Below are 18,253 nucleotides of genomic sequence, written 5' to 3' on the forward strand. Positions count from 1 at the left end.
TCGACAAAGAGAAACCAAATTTAACTCTCATAAGAAATACATGGGGAGCAATTTTCCTTTACGTATAAACTGAGTGATACTATATAGATAATTATATGCCGATGCTTGATGGCTAATTTGTGGAAAAGAAAACCCAAGTTTGTTTAATATATAAGATTTTGAAAATATGACTAAAATAATTTTAATTTGAGCTTTGCTGATGATTTTTGGAACATTATTGTTATAGAATAGATGATATTTGCATATTTAAAATCTAAACATTTTATCAGTAATGTTGTTTTATAAATGTAAGACAAGATTATTTTATCAGAGTGCAACCACTCAGTGTAAGATACAAAACAGCTACAGTATTTGTAACCAAATATAACTAAAATCATTTATTAAGTTTTAAGCAAAATGTCGTTAGGGCCTATGTGATGAAAATAAATTTTCTTTTTCTAAAAGACATTTTGGCCTTTTTTCATTCAACGTTTGTGCTATCATTGACTATCAAATTGTTTAGGGTCCCAACAAGAAGGTGTGGAAAGCTTCTTCAGAGGAGTTGGCAAAGGTCTGATGGGTCTTCTGACTAAACCTTCCGGGGGTGTAGCGGATTGTGTGGCCATGGCCAACGACGGAATCAAACGGTAAGTAAATCAAATCATTCCAAAAATATATAAAAAATACAAAACTTAGGCTATTAATTATAACAATGATTCAACATCCTTGTGTTGGTCTGAGAACACAACTTTCCTATCTAATGTATAAAGTAAAAAATGGCTTAGGATAACTGAGTAAATACGCAGGACTAGAGTGTCAGATTCAGTGATTGCCACGATTTAAACATAAGTTCTATCTGGTCATGGTCTGAAGTGTTATCCCATTCAAGGAGGCAGGCAAGTTTGAATTTAATAGAGTTGACACTGTCTGTGGAAAACATTTACCTAAGATAAAACTGGGTTCTGGTAAAATTGCAAAGGTAAAGTTGCATGGGTAATCACACAATATCATGGACATTTTAAACTGTTATCTATTTACAAATTATTGGTTCAGAGTTCCACCATCTAGTTTTCTCTTTTAAAAATAAATTAATTGTAAAAAAAGATGGTTTAGCTAAACTGCTTTACCAAGCAACTTGGATTAAATAAGCTGGCTATTTTAAACAGATTATAAGTAAATTTGCACAGTTTTTACTGTGACAGATTGCTGCTCCTAACTTATTTCAACCCTGTGCATTTGTTTAGTTTACTACCTTCCTAGCCATCCTGGTACAAATTTTTCAAGCACAACAAATCTTGCATAGGGTCCAACTAATTCTTTTATGTTGAAAGACCACTTACCTCTGCAGAATATGCAGATTAATGTTTTTTTTTTTTTTTTTCAGAGCATCTGAAATGGGTGAGGATATCATTTTCCGTACTAGGCTGCCCAGATACGCAAACCCTTACTTGGTGAGTAATAACAATCGTATAATGTAACTTTGTACTCTGTGTAATAATTATTAATTATTTTGCAAGTTACATCAACGTAAAAAAATGAAATTTTGTACTTTTAACTTAAAACCCCCATTATGCATTAAAAGATTAACATTTACCAAGAGTTATTCTCTCAAATATTTGATTTTGAATCAGTTTGTTGACAGATGGATAAATCATTTCAAATGTAATAATTACAAGTCAATGTAATATTTATTTTTTTTACGAGAGTGGGTGCCTCTTAACCTCCACTTTTAACTTGCAATAACCTCTTCACATGGGCTTCTGGGCTTGAGTGTGAAATGTATCCAGCAAAACAAGGAGTGAGCTACAAGGAGTACAGTATAGATTTTCCCTATTAGAGTTTTGAGCAGGATGCACATGTGTACAAGAACCCTTCCGCCACCACTGTCACTTTTATTATTCTGTCAAGTCATCTAAACAATCAATCTTCGTTGGATTAATTTACTAGCTCTAATGTCTTGTGGTGTGACTCTCAGTGTTTATGGGAGCCTTTACCTCACTCTTTCCTACATGCCATTCTAATTTATACAGTCCATACAAGCGTGATTTGTATTGATGAAATTTAGTGGCAGGCTTGTATCACTTTGTATCTGATGAATTTATCTATTAACACTAGATGTGTTTTCTCAAATCTTATGTGTGTTGTCTGTCGCAGGGTATCAAGCCGTTCTCCCTGTACGAGGCGACGGGCATGCAGCTGCTTAACACCCTCAGCAAGGGACATTACGCTGACACTGACATCTACTGGGCTCACGCGACACTCTCCCTCGAGTGCAAGTCTACTCTGCTCGTCACTTTACAGTCAGTCAAAACGTTCATTCCCGTCCTACAAACATATCTGCTTTAAACGTATCTACGTAGTTAGCACCAAAGGGAGAAATATTAATCATGAGTAGCCTTTCATTTACAACTATTCATATGAAATCTAATTTTTTTAGTCATGTATATTCTACAACAAATCATTTCAATTATCTTTCATCAGTTTATACACGCATTAAAAACTGCTGAAATGTATATCTGACGTGACAACGTACAGTATCACAATCTGGGAAATTCGCTTAGAACTACCAGGTTTGGGTTTTGGGTTTACAAGTATTGTTATTGTGGCAATCCATTAGATCTGATGATTGGTTGAATCCTGCCTCAGTTAGGTGTGCAACTCTTTAGGAACTCACATATGTCTGTGGCAGAGCAGAGCATGGTGTAATCAAGCGAAAGTGTGCAAAATTATTTTTTTGTTGCACCTCAATTCAGGACTTTTGCCAGTCATGTTTGCAGTGTGTCCACTGAGAAACTTATTTGAAATATTGTGCAAATAAGATGGATGGATAAGATGGTACCACAAGCTCAAAAGATTACTATTGCATGTCTAAATGATTGTGACACAGATAAGAAGCTGGTGTCCTTGGTTGTATTGTACATGTGTTTGTGTAACTGTAAGGTTGTTGCCTTTTACAGACACGTGTTTCTGGTAGAGAAGTGTCGGGCATGGGAGATTGACTGGATGGTTAGAGTTGACGACATCATGGCCGTTCCGACATTACAAGGCGGCAAGCTTACGTTTAAAGTCAGACAGGTGAGTTACCTAGTATGTGATCAATTATCAATTATCAATTATTTAAGATGGGGACGCCACTATGTGCGTATTTTAACCCAAATATGAGTGAAGGATGAGTGTAGGATGAGTGGCGCGATCTTGTAGTCTTGTTAGTGACTAAGGCCGACATGTTCCTTAGACACAGCTGTTAATTAATAGCCCATACAGCTAATGGCAACTAAGGGACCTACAAACAGTGACAGTGACAGTTTATAGTGGAATCCGAACCACATTTTTTCCTTGTAATTTACGAATTGGTCTAATTATCAGGATAGTACTGCGGATAGTCGTATAGATGATCAACATCTTTGTAATAGGGCTTCTCGGAATTGGTTTGTTATATCTAAAATGATTCATAATTAACAACATATTTGTCCCCCCAAAGTAATTTGACATTAAAAGGCGACAAGCTTACATATAAAGTCAGACAGGTGAGTTAACTAGTATGTGATTATCAACATCTTTGTAATAGGACTTCTCGGAATTGGTTTGTCATTTCTAAAATGATGCATAATTAACAACATATTTCCCCCCCAAAGTAATCTGATACAATATCTTGGATCACTTGTCGTTCAGTTGCCATTTTGAGGCCACAAGCAGGAATATTACGAACACCGCCAACAAATTTAAACACATCAGAATAAGCCCAGTATCATTGGATAAAATTTGCCAAAACTTTTGCAAACACAAGTGATTATTGTCAATTGTAAAACGAAGTTGCTCCTGTTTGTAAGTGTTTACAAAATTATTTTATGTACAAGTTTTTTATCTGTGTATGATTAAAGTGATTTGAAGGTACAGTACAGTTTTAATGACTTCACTCGCAAATACAAATGTATCTATTTTTCTATATATTTTATGATATTGAATTCATGAGTATTCTAAAATCTTGTATGCCTAAAAAGTAACCTTATTGAATATTTGTGAGCGTTCTCTGTCTGGATCACAGTAGGTAAAATATCTCAAAGATTACACTACCTTAATCTGCCTTAAACCTAATTAATTGCTCATTTTGGCACTCTTCTCATCATCTAATTAATAAAAATTGGTTGGTAATTAGTTTAACAAGGTTGCAAAAAGATGACAAGGCAGATTAGGTAGTTGAAACTACAATTGGTTTTTAGAGTTAAACCATTGACGAAACAGAGAATAACACTGTGGTTTCACGACACTGCAGTTACTCTATCTGTTGTAGTTTACATAAAAAGCCGACCCACCGGTTTGCATAAAGTTCCAAAATGAATATGCATAATCCTGTTGATTGTTTTGTTGCAGGACGAGAGCTTCAACTTGTTGTCGGGAGATGAACGTTTCGTCCAGAGCAAGGAGACGGCTGTGCTGCAGTGGCTGCAGAACAAAGTGGAGACTGTGCTGATACTCAACATGGAGGACAAGCCTTGCCCTAGTGTGGAGTTGTAGAGTTACGCTAGCATTGCGCTGAGTCAGTCTGGTGATGGATGTATGTAGAGCAATGGTCAGTCATGGGTTTGAGTGTGTATGTAATACGTTTTTATATTCTGTTCTATTGTTTCAGGACTTGTTTTGACTATCATTGATGAGAGTAGATTTCCCATTCCCATGTTACAGTTGTAGTCAGTTTTAGCATAAAGGAGAATATAATTTAATTGAGTCACCGACTTAGTTTGCTGATGTCTGTTGACTTCTGTTGAATGCACCAACTTTTTAACCTTAAACCAAAAGTCCAGAAGGACAACTTATCACAAATAACACAAGTATATGTTTAATAATACATCGACTATCAAAGTAAAAAACAAAACTAATAAACTAATGTAGAAAATCGAATTATGACATTAGCACACTCTATGGTGGCCAACTGAACTATGTTCAATTGAATTAGAAAGTTGTTACAGCTGGTCCATATAGATGGGAAGTGGGATGTCTACTTCAGTATCCAAGTCAATGGTTCTATCATAGACTAACCAACACAAGTTTTTTGACAAAATGTTGTTTCTATTATTTTAGGGTTAATTTCATGATTTGGGCTTTCCTGTTTGGTTATATGACGTGGTCGAGTTATTGTTTATGATAAGATCGTTTTATTTGGTTAAACGAGGTTTTAAATGACTATCAAGAAACAAAATGTAAACTAAACACGACCTCTACAGTGCACCGGACAGAACTATCAATAAAATTGTTTTCAGCTGTTCAAAAACGATGAGAAATCTACTAAGGGAGTGTGTTTTATCCATGGCACTATCAATGTAAGTTCTATTGTATAAAAGGGTGTTCAGCATTATTTTTTATTTGAGGTATGATCATCCTTAGGAAGGAACTGAACAGTAATTCCAAATTTAAATTATTTTTGGTGGCAGTACTAGCTCTTACATTGAAATCCGACAATATTTTCATTTTCTGAGAATTAACCGGTCTAATCTTAAATATAACAGTGAAATCGAGATGTTTTCTAAATTTAGTTTCTGGGTTGATTTCATCCATAGTTAATTGCTTTCTGAACAAAACGATAAACTTTAATTTAAGGGTTTTTTGTTTAAAAAAAAAAAGAACTGACATATTGCTCCGCATACTTGCTGTCCAACTGACTCGGCTATATACATGGCTGTGATGATGCCTAGTCCTACATTCACTTGGCACAAATGTGCTTATTGTATAAAACATTCCTGCAACGACTCTATGTCAAGTGCTCTAGTCTTAGGAATAACCGCAGATTATATTTTATGATGTTAAACGTAGAGGTAGATATTAGGATGAATGTTTCCTGGAGTAATTGATTTTGTAAAAACGAGATTAAATTGTTTCTCGAGCTTACGATTTCTACTTGTTACGCTACTTGGTTCATCACCCGTTGCATCATTAGGGTTTTCTAGTCAAGGTTCATCAACCAACGTGTTAGCTCGGTTTTTGACGGTAAAAATTAACTATAAAATTAAGCCTGTTTAAATGCCTTAATCTATAAAAATATGTGGAAATAGCATTGTTTGTATCAAGAATGTGTATATTGAGTAGGACTCAGGAAACTACAATAACTATGTTATAATCTGTGCAGATTCTAAATGAGTGGACTTAACATGTTTAAATGTTCGATGCTTGTTACACTAAATAGGTAAAGGTAAGTCATTTTACATTTCAAACTTGACATTTGAAAAATATTTATTTCATGAATACATCAGCAAAAACTATTAGTTGTTAATCAGTTTTGGTTTTCCATAATCCACTGACAATTGCCTATTGTAATTTATTTTAGCTTCACAATTCACATTTAACACTTTTTTTACTCGTGTATTTAAAAAAAAGTTATTCCAATATACTGATATAATGGCCTAGGACAATCTATAGATTATATCAACATCTGTTACTGACTGTAGACATAATTTTATAATGCTTTATCCCAAACTAAATTATTAGCTGGAATTATACAGGAAAATCTTAAGGGAATTAACAATATGAATTCAATTTTATTTACAAATGAAAAGCACTCACAATGTATCCTCAGTCAGTAATAAAACATTAACAATAGATTGTTATTATTATTGCAGCTCCAGTTTTAAAATACTCACAACTGCTCAATTTGTAAATAAATATAACATTGATTTACCAGTCAATTACTAATTTACAAATTATCAGTTAACTACTCATTCAATAATTCCTAACTATATTTTAGAGATTTTAAGGCTAGCGTTTAATTTTAAATGGTTGGCGACCTATTTTTGAAGGTACCAGGCATTGTGTAAGAGTTAGGCTACCGTAAGTACTGATACAATATCTGAGGGAACTATGATTAAGATTTCCAATAATTTAACTCTCCGATCGTATTTGGGTTAACTATTTACTTATATTGCTTGTTGTTACACCTAATACGGCATCTAATTTTTTACACAAATGTAAATCAGATATGGGAAATTGATTCCATGTTAACCATAGACTAACAGATAGAAGAGAATATTGTGTAAAAAATATTACTAAACAAACATACAACTTTTTAAAATAATGACTGATGAATAAATTAGTATCCCAAATCTACTAATGGCACAAAATATTTATATTCCAAATTTAGATTAGCTTTACCAATTATATCCTGTTAAAATCTGTAATGTTTGAACTTCAATAGTGGTTATTCCATACTTCTATATTTATTGTTTCTGGATTAACATAACTTTTTATATCCTTTTGAAAGCATGTTCAAGTTTATCAACATTAAACTGTTATTAAAATTACATTAGTTAGTTCTCTTCTGGATTTATTACTAGTCTTCTAGCTAAAAATCACAAAATAATGCATAAGTAGGAAGAAAAGTTTATTACTGAGAAATTTATGTGAAAGTTCCATAAGTAAAAAAATGAAGGTACAGTCTTAAAACAATAATTTAAATTATTGAAGAAACATAACACATATATTATATCAATAAGAAATAAAATATTCCTAGCAATTGTTGTACATTTCAGTGTAAATAAGTCGTTTAAGTGTTTAAAGCTTAGGTTTTTGATGTGTAACATATCATTGCTTAACTGTTAATGTGATAGGTTTAAGAAAATGTAACACATTTAATTTCTAAAATTTACTTCTGTATCAGTTTTTATACTTTCCATTTAAATCTATATATTTATATATTTTAGAGATGAACCATGCAAATGTTATACTAAGTTATATTCAATTAGTTTCCAATTCCAACCCTATTAATAGTTAATTAGTATATTTTATTGTTGGTCAAATTATTTTACAAAATGCCCAATTTTGGTACTTTTTTGTTCAAGATCAATGTTTAATAAGTCAGCGAACAAAACCACCATAGTATTTTTTAAAGATTACTCTCTCTTTTAATTGTAAAAATAGTGTTCTCCTCCTCTAAAACATCCCATGTGACTTTTGTCTTGCTTTCTTTTTGTAAATCATCTTCTCAATGTCTAGGCAAATATTAAGATTAAACTTGAATTATTGCTGTCTGTACTTTTTTCACTGAAAGAGTACTGACATATGAAATTTTAAAATTTCTGTTGCTTTGTATTAAAAACTAGTATAATTAAACTTAATAATAAATAATAAAACTTTAAGTTTGGTGACTTAAAAAATAGGTAACAAATGATGTTAGAATAAAATATAATTGACTTATTTTAGATACTGAAGCAAACATCGCTAAAGTAAGTCTGCTTTGTGTTTCAAACCGTCAATTGTTGTGTAGTTAAAACAGCAGTTGTTAGAACATAATCAGCTGATTTAAGTAATTAAATATTTTCACACATCCGCTTTAGGGAAATGTTTTCCTGTGGCTTTGTGATAGCCTATGTACACTGTTATTTGGTATATGCACAATGCGTTTGAAGGCCCTCAATATAATTAAATGCTAGGACAAATAATTGAAACGAACAGAGAATTTGGTAGCCGAGTAAAGGCAAAAGGTTATTGATGAATGATATCACATAAAATTTTAAGTTAGGTTCATCACATTCAACATGTAATAAGAAGTTCAAAATTGTATTTTAAAACTTAAAGACACATAATTTCCTGTGAATGTCTATATTAAAACAAAAACATTTTATTTCAACTATTGAAACATAATTAAACACTAAACGATGTAATCATATTTAAAAACCAACCGCTCTTATCATGTATTTACATTTTTCAGTCAAATTATTAGAGTTGTGTTCACAAACTACTACTATTATTAGGCGGGGTGAAGGAATTCTTTGTCAAAAAAATGCCAAATTCCTGATATAGTTGGATCAATGTATAGGATGATTCCTTCAGTATCTACAGTCAATGATGCAGTGTGCTAAAATAAGTAATCTCAGACTAAAGTTAATTGTAAGTTAAAAAAAACTATTTTTTCTTTCAATAATAAATTGATTTTCTAGTTTTTTTATATTAATAAAAGTTTGGAATGTTAGCAATGTTTAATTGCCTTTTGCATATATTGATAATTGATATTCTCATTCTCTTTTGAAATGTTGAAAAGCTAACACAACTGAATTAGCATTTTAGTTTTAATCAAATATTAATGTTTGGGATTAAGGCCATGAAATAAAAATATTATTCCACCAATGTTTATCATGCATACTGGTCATTCATTTGATGGTCATTGATGAATGATTCTTTTGTTGGACATGAATATGGTTGTAGTATTTCAAACATTTATTTATTACCTTTTACTATTCCTTATGTTAGTAAATGTTATTATAATTTAAGTGTAAATACCTCTAAACTGTAAGATAAGATATTGTTTCATTGATATTTTTTGTTTTAATTTAATAATATATTATTTTATATTATTGTTTCATAGTGATAATAGAAATATGATAACAGTTAGTTATTCCTAAGTTGTTGATGTTAACTGTTGATAAATCTGCGAGTGCAGCGAAGAAACCAAAGTTAATGTTATCCATCATACTGAGTGTAAAACATTGGCAAATACGCTTATTAATCAGTAATAAACTTAACCAAATGTATATCCTCGTTTTATTTAATGTAGGACCTATTGTCTACTAAAGCCCTTTAAGTAAACAAAGCTATTACAACAACTACGACAAACACCATGAATCCTCTATGTTTTAAAAGTGGAATTCCAATTTTTTCCCAGGCTTTTCCTGGATTCTAAGGCCCTGTACACATGAGGGCGGCAGCCGCCGCGGTTGCTATTTTGCGGGAACCGCGGCGGTTGAAAGTACAAAGGAGCAAATGGGACCGTTCACATGCAACCGCCCACTTCCAGTCAACCGCAACTAACCGCGGCGGTCGTAGATTTCCCTTCGACCGCCGCGGCTGCCGTGCGGTTGGAGTTACTTGAGTTGGCATGAGAGCGTACACATGAGGGCGGTAGCCGCCGCGGTTGACTGCAGTTTCTACTATAGGATCACAGACATCTGCGCGCTTGCCCTGTGGACATCGCTCTCTGTGTTGGTGAAGTGTGTAGCTGTGGCTGGAGTTTATGTAGTGCTCGTAGTGTAAGTTTAAATGACCATGCGTGCTGCTGTGGAACCAGAAAACTTTGACACTGATCTGTTCGTTACAGAAGTACAAAAAGAAGATACGTTTCGGACATAAACTAAAAAAGATTGCGTAGCAAGAGTTAGTTGAGTTTTTTGCTGAAAAGAATTGTCAAGCGTTATGCGTTTAAAAGAAAAATAATTGGGTAAATACAGTACTGGCTGTCAAGTGACGGTCAATTAACACCGCAACCGCAGCGTAACCGCGGCTCCAACCGCTACCATGTGTACGGTCCTAGGCGGCCGCCGCTGCGGCCACCGCGGCGGCTGCCGCCTTCATGTGTACAGGGCCTAAGAGCTGTTTCCAGGTTACCTTGAGAATGTTTAGTGTAAACTGTAATAACCAATTAGTTTAAGGCTTACAACTTAATTTTTTTCTGACATCAAATTTGTGTAATTCTAATTATTCCAAGTTGTGTGAGCTATTGTTGCAAAATAATAATCCTAAATATCTAGATCATTTTAATTATTATCATCACCATAATCATCACATAAGGTCATGAAAACATTGTTTTGCAGAATTGTGACAAATTCCTGAATATCTTTTGTGGTCATCATCATCGTCTACTGCGGTCCCGAAAACGTCATCATAGTCTTCCACAATCGCGGCAAAATCCTGGACATCTCGCGCGGATTGTAGACGCAATCGTTGTCTCCCACGATCACAAAAAAGGTTATCATCGTCATCCGCCATCCCGACAAAATCCTGAATATCTCGTGCGGTTTGTGTGCATTATTATCGCCTCCCGCTGTCACAGAAACGTCATCTAATAGTCTTCTGCGACCTCGCCAAAATCCTAGACTTCTCCTGTGGCTTGTATACATTATCGTCTTCTCCCATGGTCAGGGAAACGTGATTATAGTCATCCGCCATTCCGGCAAAATCCTTAATATCCCCTGCAGTTTGTTTAGTCACCTCCTGTTGTCATGGAAACGCTATCACAGCGATCATGGCAAAATTTTAGACATCCTCGTCTCCCGTGGTCACAGAAATGTTATCATCGTCATCCGTCATCCTGAATATATCGTGTGGTTTGTGTACATTATCATCGCCTCCTGAGGTCACAGAAATGTCATCATAGTTTTCCGTGACCACGACATCTCCTGCGGTATTTAGACATTATAGTCTTCTTCACAATCACGGAAACGTCATCATAGTCATCCCCCATCCCGGCAAAATCCTGATTATCTCCTGCGGTTTGTATCATTGTCGCCTGTGGTCACGGAAACGTTTTTACAGACTTCCAGGATCGCGGCAAAATCCTGGACGTCTCCCGCCGCCACGGGAAAATTATCGTCGTCTCCTGAAGCCACAGAAACATTTATCTCAACATCAATTAACTGAAACCTACAACCAAACAACTTAACCTTAACCTCGACCTTATCAAAGAGCTGCGGAACCCAAAAAAAAAAAAACAAATAAGTTAACTTTACCAAATTAGGTCTAAATACATAATGTTCATAACAAATGCACCAGTCACGGCTCCAAACCTTTTCAAGACTGAAAAGGACTAGTTAAATAACAGCTCATATGGACAAGTGGACTTGTTAACCACTGTAACTTCATACTATAATAAAGTTACACAAGTAAAGTCGGCACAAGACACAAACACTCTAGTGAAACCCCTTTTCCGCCCCGGCTGATTTACTGCTCCGGTTAGTTCAATTAGATGACGTGCTGTGTGGTTTCGGCCTGCCTAAAGTTAATCTTGGCTTAAGTTCACATACTTGTCCCTTTTCCTTGATGCATCTCTTCATATCATATGTCTCACCCTATCATTTGATTGCATTTTACCCATGTCTGTTTCTATGCTCTGTCTTCCACTTAACCAGACCAATCTTAAACTTATATTTTGTATCTTTATCTTTTGGTGTACAGCAACACAATTTTACAACCCAGATTATCTCAGAGCGAACCACTTGCCAAAAAGAATCCCTACAAAAACTGCAGCTAAAGTGAGAACTTGGGGTAAGAGTATATTAAGTCATGTTCTTTGTCAGTGTATAAATCCAAAATATAACTTTCTCATACTAACCACATTGTCTAGCTTACTTTGCTTTGGTAGATGTATGGTTAACTAGTGCTTCCGTACGGTCAAGCGGTCATGTTTGTGAGATCAATGTCCAACAATATAGGGCATGTTTAAAATAACTAAAAGTATAAAAACTTTTGATAGCTTATTGTTTAAGAGAAACTATTAATGGTTTTCATGGTTAAATCTGTATAAATTTGTGGATTTTCAGTATTTTTATCAATTAGAGCAAAAGTGTTATGGAGCTGCCTAATGCTGTCTCGTTTTTAGCTTATGTTTTCTATGAAGCAGTTCCACTAAATGCAAAGAGGTACTATTAAAGTAATATCTTTGACTATCAAATGGCACATCATTTCATAGGTTTTGTACTTTGTAGTTTAGTTTACACTTACTTTGTATCTCCTTTATAGTTCGGCCGCTTAGAAAACGACCTGCGCGCTAATGCTAAACCAATGCTGGAGGCTCATATGGACCTCATATGGCCGCTTTCTAAGCGGCCGAACTATAGTTATGGTGTAAATAACAAAAAACCTTTTTTCCTATATCAAATGCATGTTATTTGGGTTTAACACCAATGCCATTGCATTGAGTGTTAAACCCAAATAACATGCATTCAATATAGGAAAAATAGGTTATTTGTTATTTACACCAAAACTAAAAGAGAAGTAAGTGTAAATTACAAAGTTGTTAAAAATTACAAAACCTATAAAATGATGTGCCACTTGACGTTGCTATTTGAAAACTTTGAACAATGGGCATATCAAAATCTAAAAAAAAACACTTTTTTTATTTTTATTATTTCAAAAAACCTTTACTTGTAGCATATCACAGTAAAACTAATTTCACAAAGTGTAAGAAAATTCAATTAGACAAGGGCTAAGTCCATTGGTATAGGAAACCCAGAGTATTAAAAACATATTGATTTTTTGAAAAAAAAACTGCCACCATTTTGAAACGGAAAAAGATAATTAATTTCTGTTTTTGCCAAAATGTTTGTCTTATAAATACCTTTAAAATTATGTATAATATGACATGTGTTTACATTTGAAAATTCCGAGATTCAAACTAGTGACCCTCTGTTTTTGGCACACCCTGTATTGGAAAAACTTTAATATATTTTTATGTTATTCCTTGGGGTCAACTTAGTGGGAAATAATTTTATTTCATCCTTGTACATTAAGCCGTTTTACCATAATCAATTTGAGACACCTTAAAACGTGGGACTACTTTAATACTTTTCAATGAAATGGCGACCATACAAAGTAGATATTTTAAGCCAAGTAGGAATGGATGTATATATATATATATATATATAAATTTTAATGGATGGTGTTTTTGACCTCTGGGGACTTCAAAACAAAAAAGTTAATCGGTCCCGGATCCAGGTCTTACCATGAGACCTACGGTAATAGCTTATTCCCTATATGGGAAATTCGCTAAAAACACACCTCAATACTTAACCTGTAGCAGCAAACCTAGGTAATCATTAAAATTGATGTTACCTATTTAAATAGTAAATAAATCTGACAATATTCAGGGAATATTTTAGTAGAAATCCAGCCAGGTAAATGGAAATTCACCTTAGTCTGCAGGTTTGCTGCGACAGGGGTATTTTCTATATTTATTTGTTGGTTCTTATTTGGTAAGCATAGCATCCACTAGTGCCCTATTTTTGAATAATTTTTACTCTCATAAAAAAACCAACTAAGCAGGTTAAGTAAAATGTATATCATTTTAAGAAATAATAAATAATTTATTTAACTTATATTACAATCTATATGGTGAAGAATATTCATATGATGGTGTTATAGGTCAACATAAAATTTAATGACAAATAGTAAAATATGATAATGGCTCCACCATTAGACCTCAATGGTCTTTAGTGGACTTTTGATGTTAATTCTAGGCAGCGTGGTTATAAACTAAGGCCGAACACAGACACAATGCAGTACATTGTCTTATTCTCCCAGCGGACGGTGCAGCTTCCGTCAGTTGTATTGTCCCAGTAACATGAACTAGCTGTGTGAAGGCCGGCACCATTTTTCTGCATTATCGTGCATGTAACTGGAAAATAAATATTTGCAATTGTAATAATGCAAACACTTTTGCTAAACGTACTACTAGGTTGTCTAATAATCACATTATAATTCTAGTTTTTACCTAAGACTTTAAACTAGATGACAGTTTGAATATTATGAAAAAAATACAATGATTAGTACTTTGCTGCTATACCTATCTGAGTAAATGGCTTACCAATGTATTTAAATGGCTTTTGTAGTTTGGTAAGAGCAGCAAGACAAGCATCAACGACGGAGGATGTCCACTGATTTACTTTGCTCTGCTGATATGTGTTTCCACCGATTGTTTCCTCAATGGCATCTTTGATTATATTACTCACTTCATCCACAACAAAAAGGCTCTGAAATCAAAGATCACATCATCTTATCTCATAAGAAACATTACATTTTTATGGCAAGCATTTTTAAATTGTTATATGTTGAGTTTCAACCACTATTTCAACCAAGCAAAAAAGTCTGGAGTTAACATAAATTAATCAGTTCAGAACCTAAACTTAACCTTCCTAATTTGATTAGAAAAGTAAATTTTAGGTTTGCCAACTTTAAAAACACCTATATTTACGAATCCGCATAAAAACTAACCTAACTTCCTCACATGCCTAAACAAGAACGGATTAGTCTGCAATGATCAACCATAAATTAAGCATTTTTTGTTGACTTTTGGTAATACTTGGATTTACATGTACACATTGTTTGTTTAGTTCATACTAGAGGACCCATGCTGCTCTGCAGTGTTAAAATAAATATAACCAAATTTATGATTTTTGATTGAGTAATAGAGTATCTTGAATTTAACTGATTAAAACGATCGATAGCTCAAATTGAAGCCTATAATTTATTGATTATTGTGAGTATAAAAAATATAAAAACATGAACAATACTGGAGCTAAATTAATAAATGAAAGCCGGTATTTCACTGAAGGTGCATGTCATTTTTTACATCTTGATGCTGATGTTGAAGGCTGGTTGAAGAAAATACACTCTCACTAGTACAGCCCTTTTTTGGCTTGATAAGAAGAATTTCATGATTCACTGAAGCAAGGGCAGTCAATATCTTGGTTGACAATAGAGCTACACACGTCTTTCTAAGTTTGACTGCACAATTATCTTATCAGCGTCTCTAGTAGGCTGTCTTACTTCGATTCCTAAGCACACTTATTCAGTGGTTGTGATAACACCAGCACATTTTTTGGCAAATAAAAAAACAACTACTCAAACTGCTAGAGACTGAAAGTGGTTTGGCTAACCACCAAGAACCACGTGTACACACCTTCCACAAACCTGACGCCAATCACATTGAGGTCAACAAGCAGGGTAATATATTACTTTTCTTGTAGGCCTACAGATTCAAGGGCAGGATGCTTGCACTAAATCTAATTAATCTGTTTCAGGAAATCATTAAAGACAAGTGTAGCCAGATGGGCTCCCTTCCACCAACATCGGACAGTGCTGCTCAAAACTCCTACCGCACCTATCTTTTATTCTATCTTTCTACTTCTATCAGATACAACTCTCGATAGGGAATTTAAGCTGCTTCCATTATAGTGGGGTTGGGCTAGACACAATGACTACTTTCTACCAATCAGAACAACTACTAAGCCAGCTCCAAAGACAATACCACAGAAAACATACTACTATAACCCAGAATGCCAACCGCATGGTAAAAAGCGTTAAGTACTCGGAGAGAGTAACGCTAGTAAGTAAGTACTCTCTCCGAGTACCTAACACTTTTTATCGTGCGGTTAGCATACTGGTTTATATTAACTAGTATGTTTTCTGTGACAATACTGAAATCAGTATCTTGTTCATGTTAAGTTAGCTGCTCAACATCACAATGCTCCTGTTTAAAGAGCGGGATTAAAATATGTTCTTCTTGAAACTGCTTTTATGAAGGAGGGGCATGTACAAATTCTAAAAACCCAACTCCTGTGCTGTCAGTTGGCAGTGAAATTGTGTCAAGTCAAGACGACGTGGAGAAGAACGAGTTACAGACCATGACAATTCCATCGTAGGTGATAATGCATGAGTAGCTGATGAACAATGTAGCTGGTTAAAGAGGCGTAACTACCAGTTTCTTGGTTAATTTTCCTCACAACGTTTACATATGACAGACTCATGATGAATTTTGTAATAATTGATATTAACTGGATTAGGCTATTTTACCTTAATTAATGATTTGTCATATTTAGTTTTTCATGAATAAATTTGTCTTTTTCTCATAAACTGTTTGTTGTATTGATTTTGTTTTGCTTTTTTCGATTCTACATCCTAAGAAACATAGAAAACGACACCTCACTTGCTTGGATCCCATAAATAAAAGTGTTCTCAAAATCAATAACCCCCACAAACTTTAACCCCCATAAAATGGTTCTACCACCCCCACAATCACTACAGTAGGGACTCTTCAGATTTCAAAACAACATTTCCTGCAAGTTTCATGAACAAACCAATTTTTATGTTTTCTACTAGCCTACACTTTTAGTCGAATTTTACCTCTACCACGAATACTACAAAAATACCGGTAGGCCTATGGATTAAATATAAACATAAACAAATGACGTTGTTGGCCCGAATCCTATACTTCTAGCATTGAACATATGTTTTGGCAGTTCCATTTAAGCAATGCTAAAAAATGTTTTTTTTTCAGGCCAAAAACGTCATGTTTATGATCCATACCGGAATTTTTCTAGTAGGCCTTATTACCTAGTTACCTGTGTACTAAGCAAGATGATTTCCTATTATGTCTTGATACTATTGTAGTATCATCAGCTGTTGTAAAGCTGTTACAACACCTTGCAAGCAAATGAGAGAAATAGGTAATATGCCTAGGGTTAAGTTTCTTAACTGGGCTATGCTAATTATGCCTAACTTACATACTTCAAAAAATGTTACATTCTTTAGTTTCCATAATTTAAAAATTAAGTTAGAACTAGGCCTAGCAAAAGTCCAGTTTGACATTTGGTAGTAAAACCATTGCTATAACTTAATAGCCTTGTAGTGATATGTTTACACATTATAATTATAACACAAACAAAACCTGGTAATTTTATTTTTCATTTCAATTTAATAAAATTTTAGATTGAATGATTTTTTTTACTTTTATAGGCCTAGGCCTAGACAATGTTATTAGGATAACCTATTCTGAAAATGTCATAACAAGAAATTACAACCATGGCAAGATAATTTACAAAATAATTGTCACATTATGTTCTTACCTCCTCGCCTAAATCCTCCATGTTATGTATCAATATAGTGTAATAATAATTAAAAAATCTGTTTGTTAACTTTTGTAAAATTATTTGCAATTGTAAATGACAGCAACCCTGGCTCAGTAGTAGAAACAGAACAGAATCAATTGTTTTTTTTTGGTTAGACAGACTAGAGTAGACAGAACGGGTTGAACCATTGAACGGAATGATACAGATTCATAGAGAGGACAGAAAGAGAAGAACTAAGAAGAACAAAAACGGAAAAAGCGGGGACAGCTCACTTACTCTACAGATCATAGACTATACGAGCTTTTTAAATAATATTGAAGGTTCACTTGCACTACAGGCTCGTATACTATACGAGCCTATCGAAAATAAAAAATAAATGAAGAGGGTTCACTTACTCTACGAATCATTGTGCCTATGAGCCTCGTGTATTATATTTAAAAATACAGTAGGAAGGTTCGCTTACTCTACAGATCATAGTGACTATGAGCCAAGCTTACGAATTATTTGATAATTTAGGAATCGGCTCGTATAGTATACGAGCCAAAATAATGAATAATATAAATTATAGGAATAGGCTCGTATACTATACGAGCCTGCAGAAAAATATTAGATGGCTCACTTACTCTACAGTTCATTGGCACTATGATCCGTAGAGTAAGTGAACCCTCTTCAAAATATTAGATGGCTCACTTACTCTACGGCTCATTTAGCTACTCGTTGCGCGGTTTGCGTTCGTGAAACTTTAGGCGCTATGCCCGGATTCGACTGCTGCGACTGCCTACATAAGTGTATTGCATCACCTCAATTATTTATTAAAACGAAATAAATATGTATGCACAAGTAAATTTATTACATTTTTGGACTGAATACTTTAAAAATGGAGGGAGCATGAC

At 34.1% G+C, this 18,253-nt stretch overlaps 2 protein-coding genes across 2 annotated transcripts in view; one reads left to right on the forward strand and one right to left on the reverse strand.

The window, feature by feature from the left end:
- Nucleotides 1-6,295, forward strand: part of LOC128992959 (intermembrane lipid transfer protein VPS13A-like) — a 56,470-nt gene extending 50,175 nt beyond the window's left edge. The window contains exons 40-44 of the mRNA XM_054416705.1: nt 503-626; nt 1,364-1,430; nt 2,134-2,279; nt 2,937-3,054; nt 4,351-6,295. Of these exons, the coding sequence (XP_054272680.1) occupies nt 503-626; nt 1,364-1,430; nt 2,134-2,279; nt 2,937-3,054; nt 4,351-4,494 (599 nt within the window). The 3' untranslated portion in view covers nt 4,495-6,295. The remainder of the gene's footprint in view (nt 1-502; nt 627-1,363; nt 1,431-2,133; nt 2,280-2,936; nt 3,055-4,350) is intronic.
- Nucleotides 6,296-13,796: 7,501 nt separating this feature from the next.
- LOC128991624 (dynein light chain Tctex-type 1-like) lies at nt 13,797-17,468 on the reverse strand. The gene is made up of 3 exons (XM_054414674.1): nt 17,358-17,468; nt 14,318-14,483; nt 13,797-14,128 (listed from the first exon to the last, which is right to left on the reverse strand). Exons 1-3 carry the CDS (start codon nt 17,376-17,378, stop codon nt 13,980-13,982), a joined length of 336 nt encoding a protein of 111 aa, XP_054270649.1. The 5' UTR covers nt 17,379-17,468; the 3' UTR covers nt 13,797-13,979.
- Nucleotides 17,469-18,253: the final 785 nt, after the last annotated feature.

Source organism: Macrosteles quadrilineatus, unplaced genomic scaffold, assembly GCF_028750875.1.
Source record: "Macrosteles quadrilineatus isolate MER2022 unplaced genomic scaffold, UCM_ALF_1.0 Scaffold_4__1_contigs__length_99947679, whole genome shotgun sequence".
Classification (NCBI taxonomy): Eukaryota; Metazoa; Arthropoda; class Insecta; order Hemiptera; family Cicadellidae; genus Macrosteles; species Macrosteles quadrilineatus.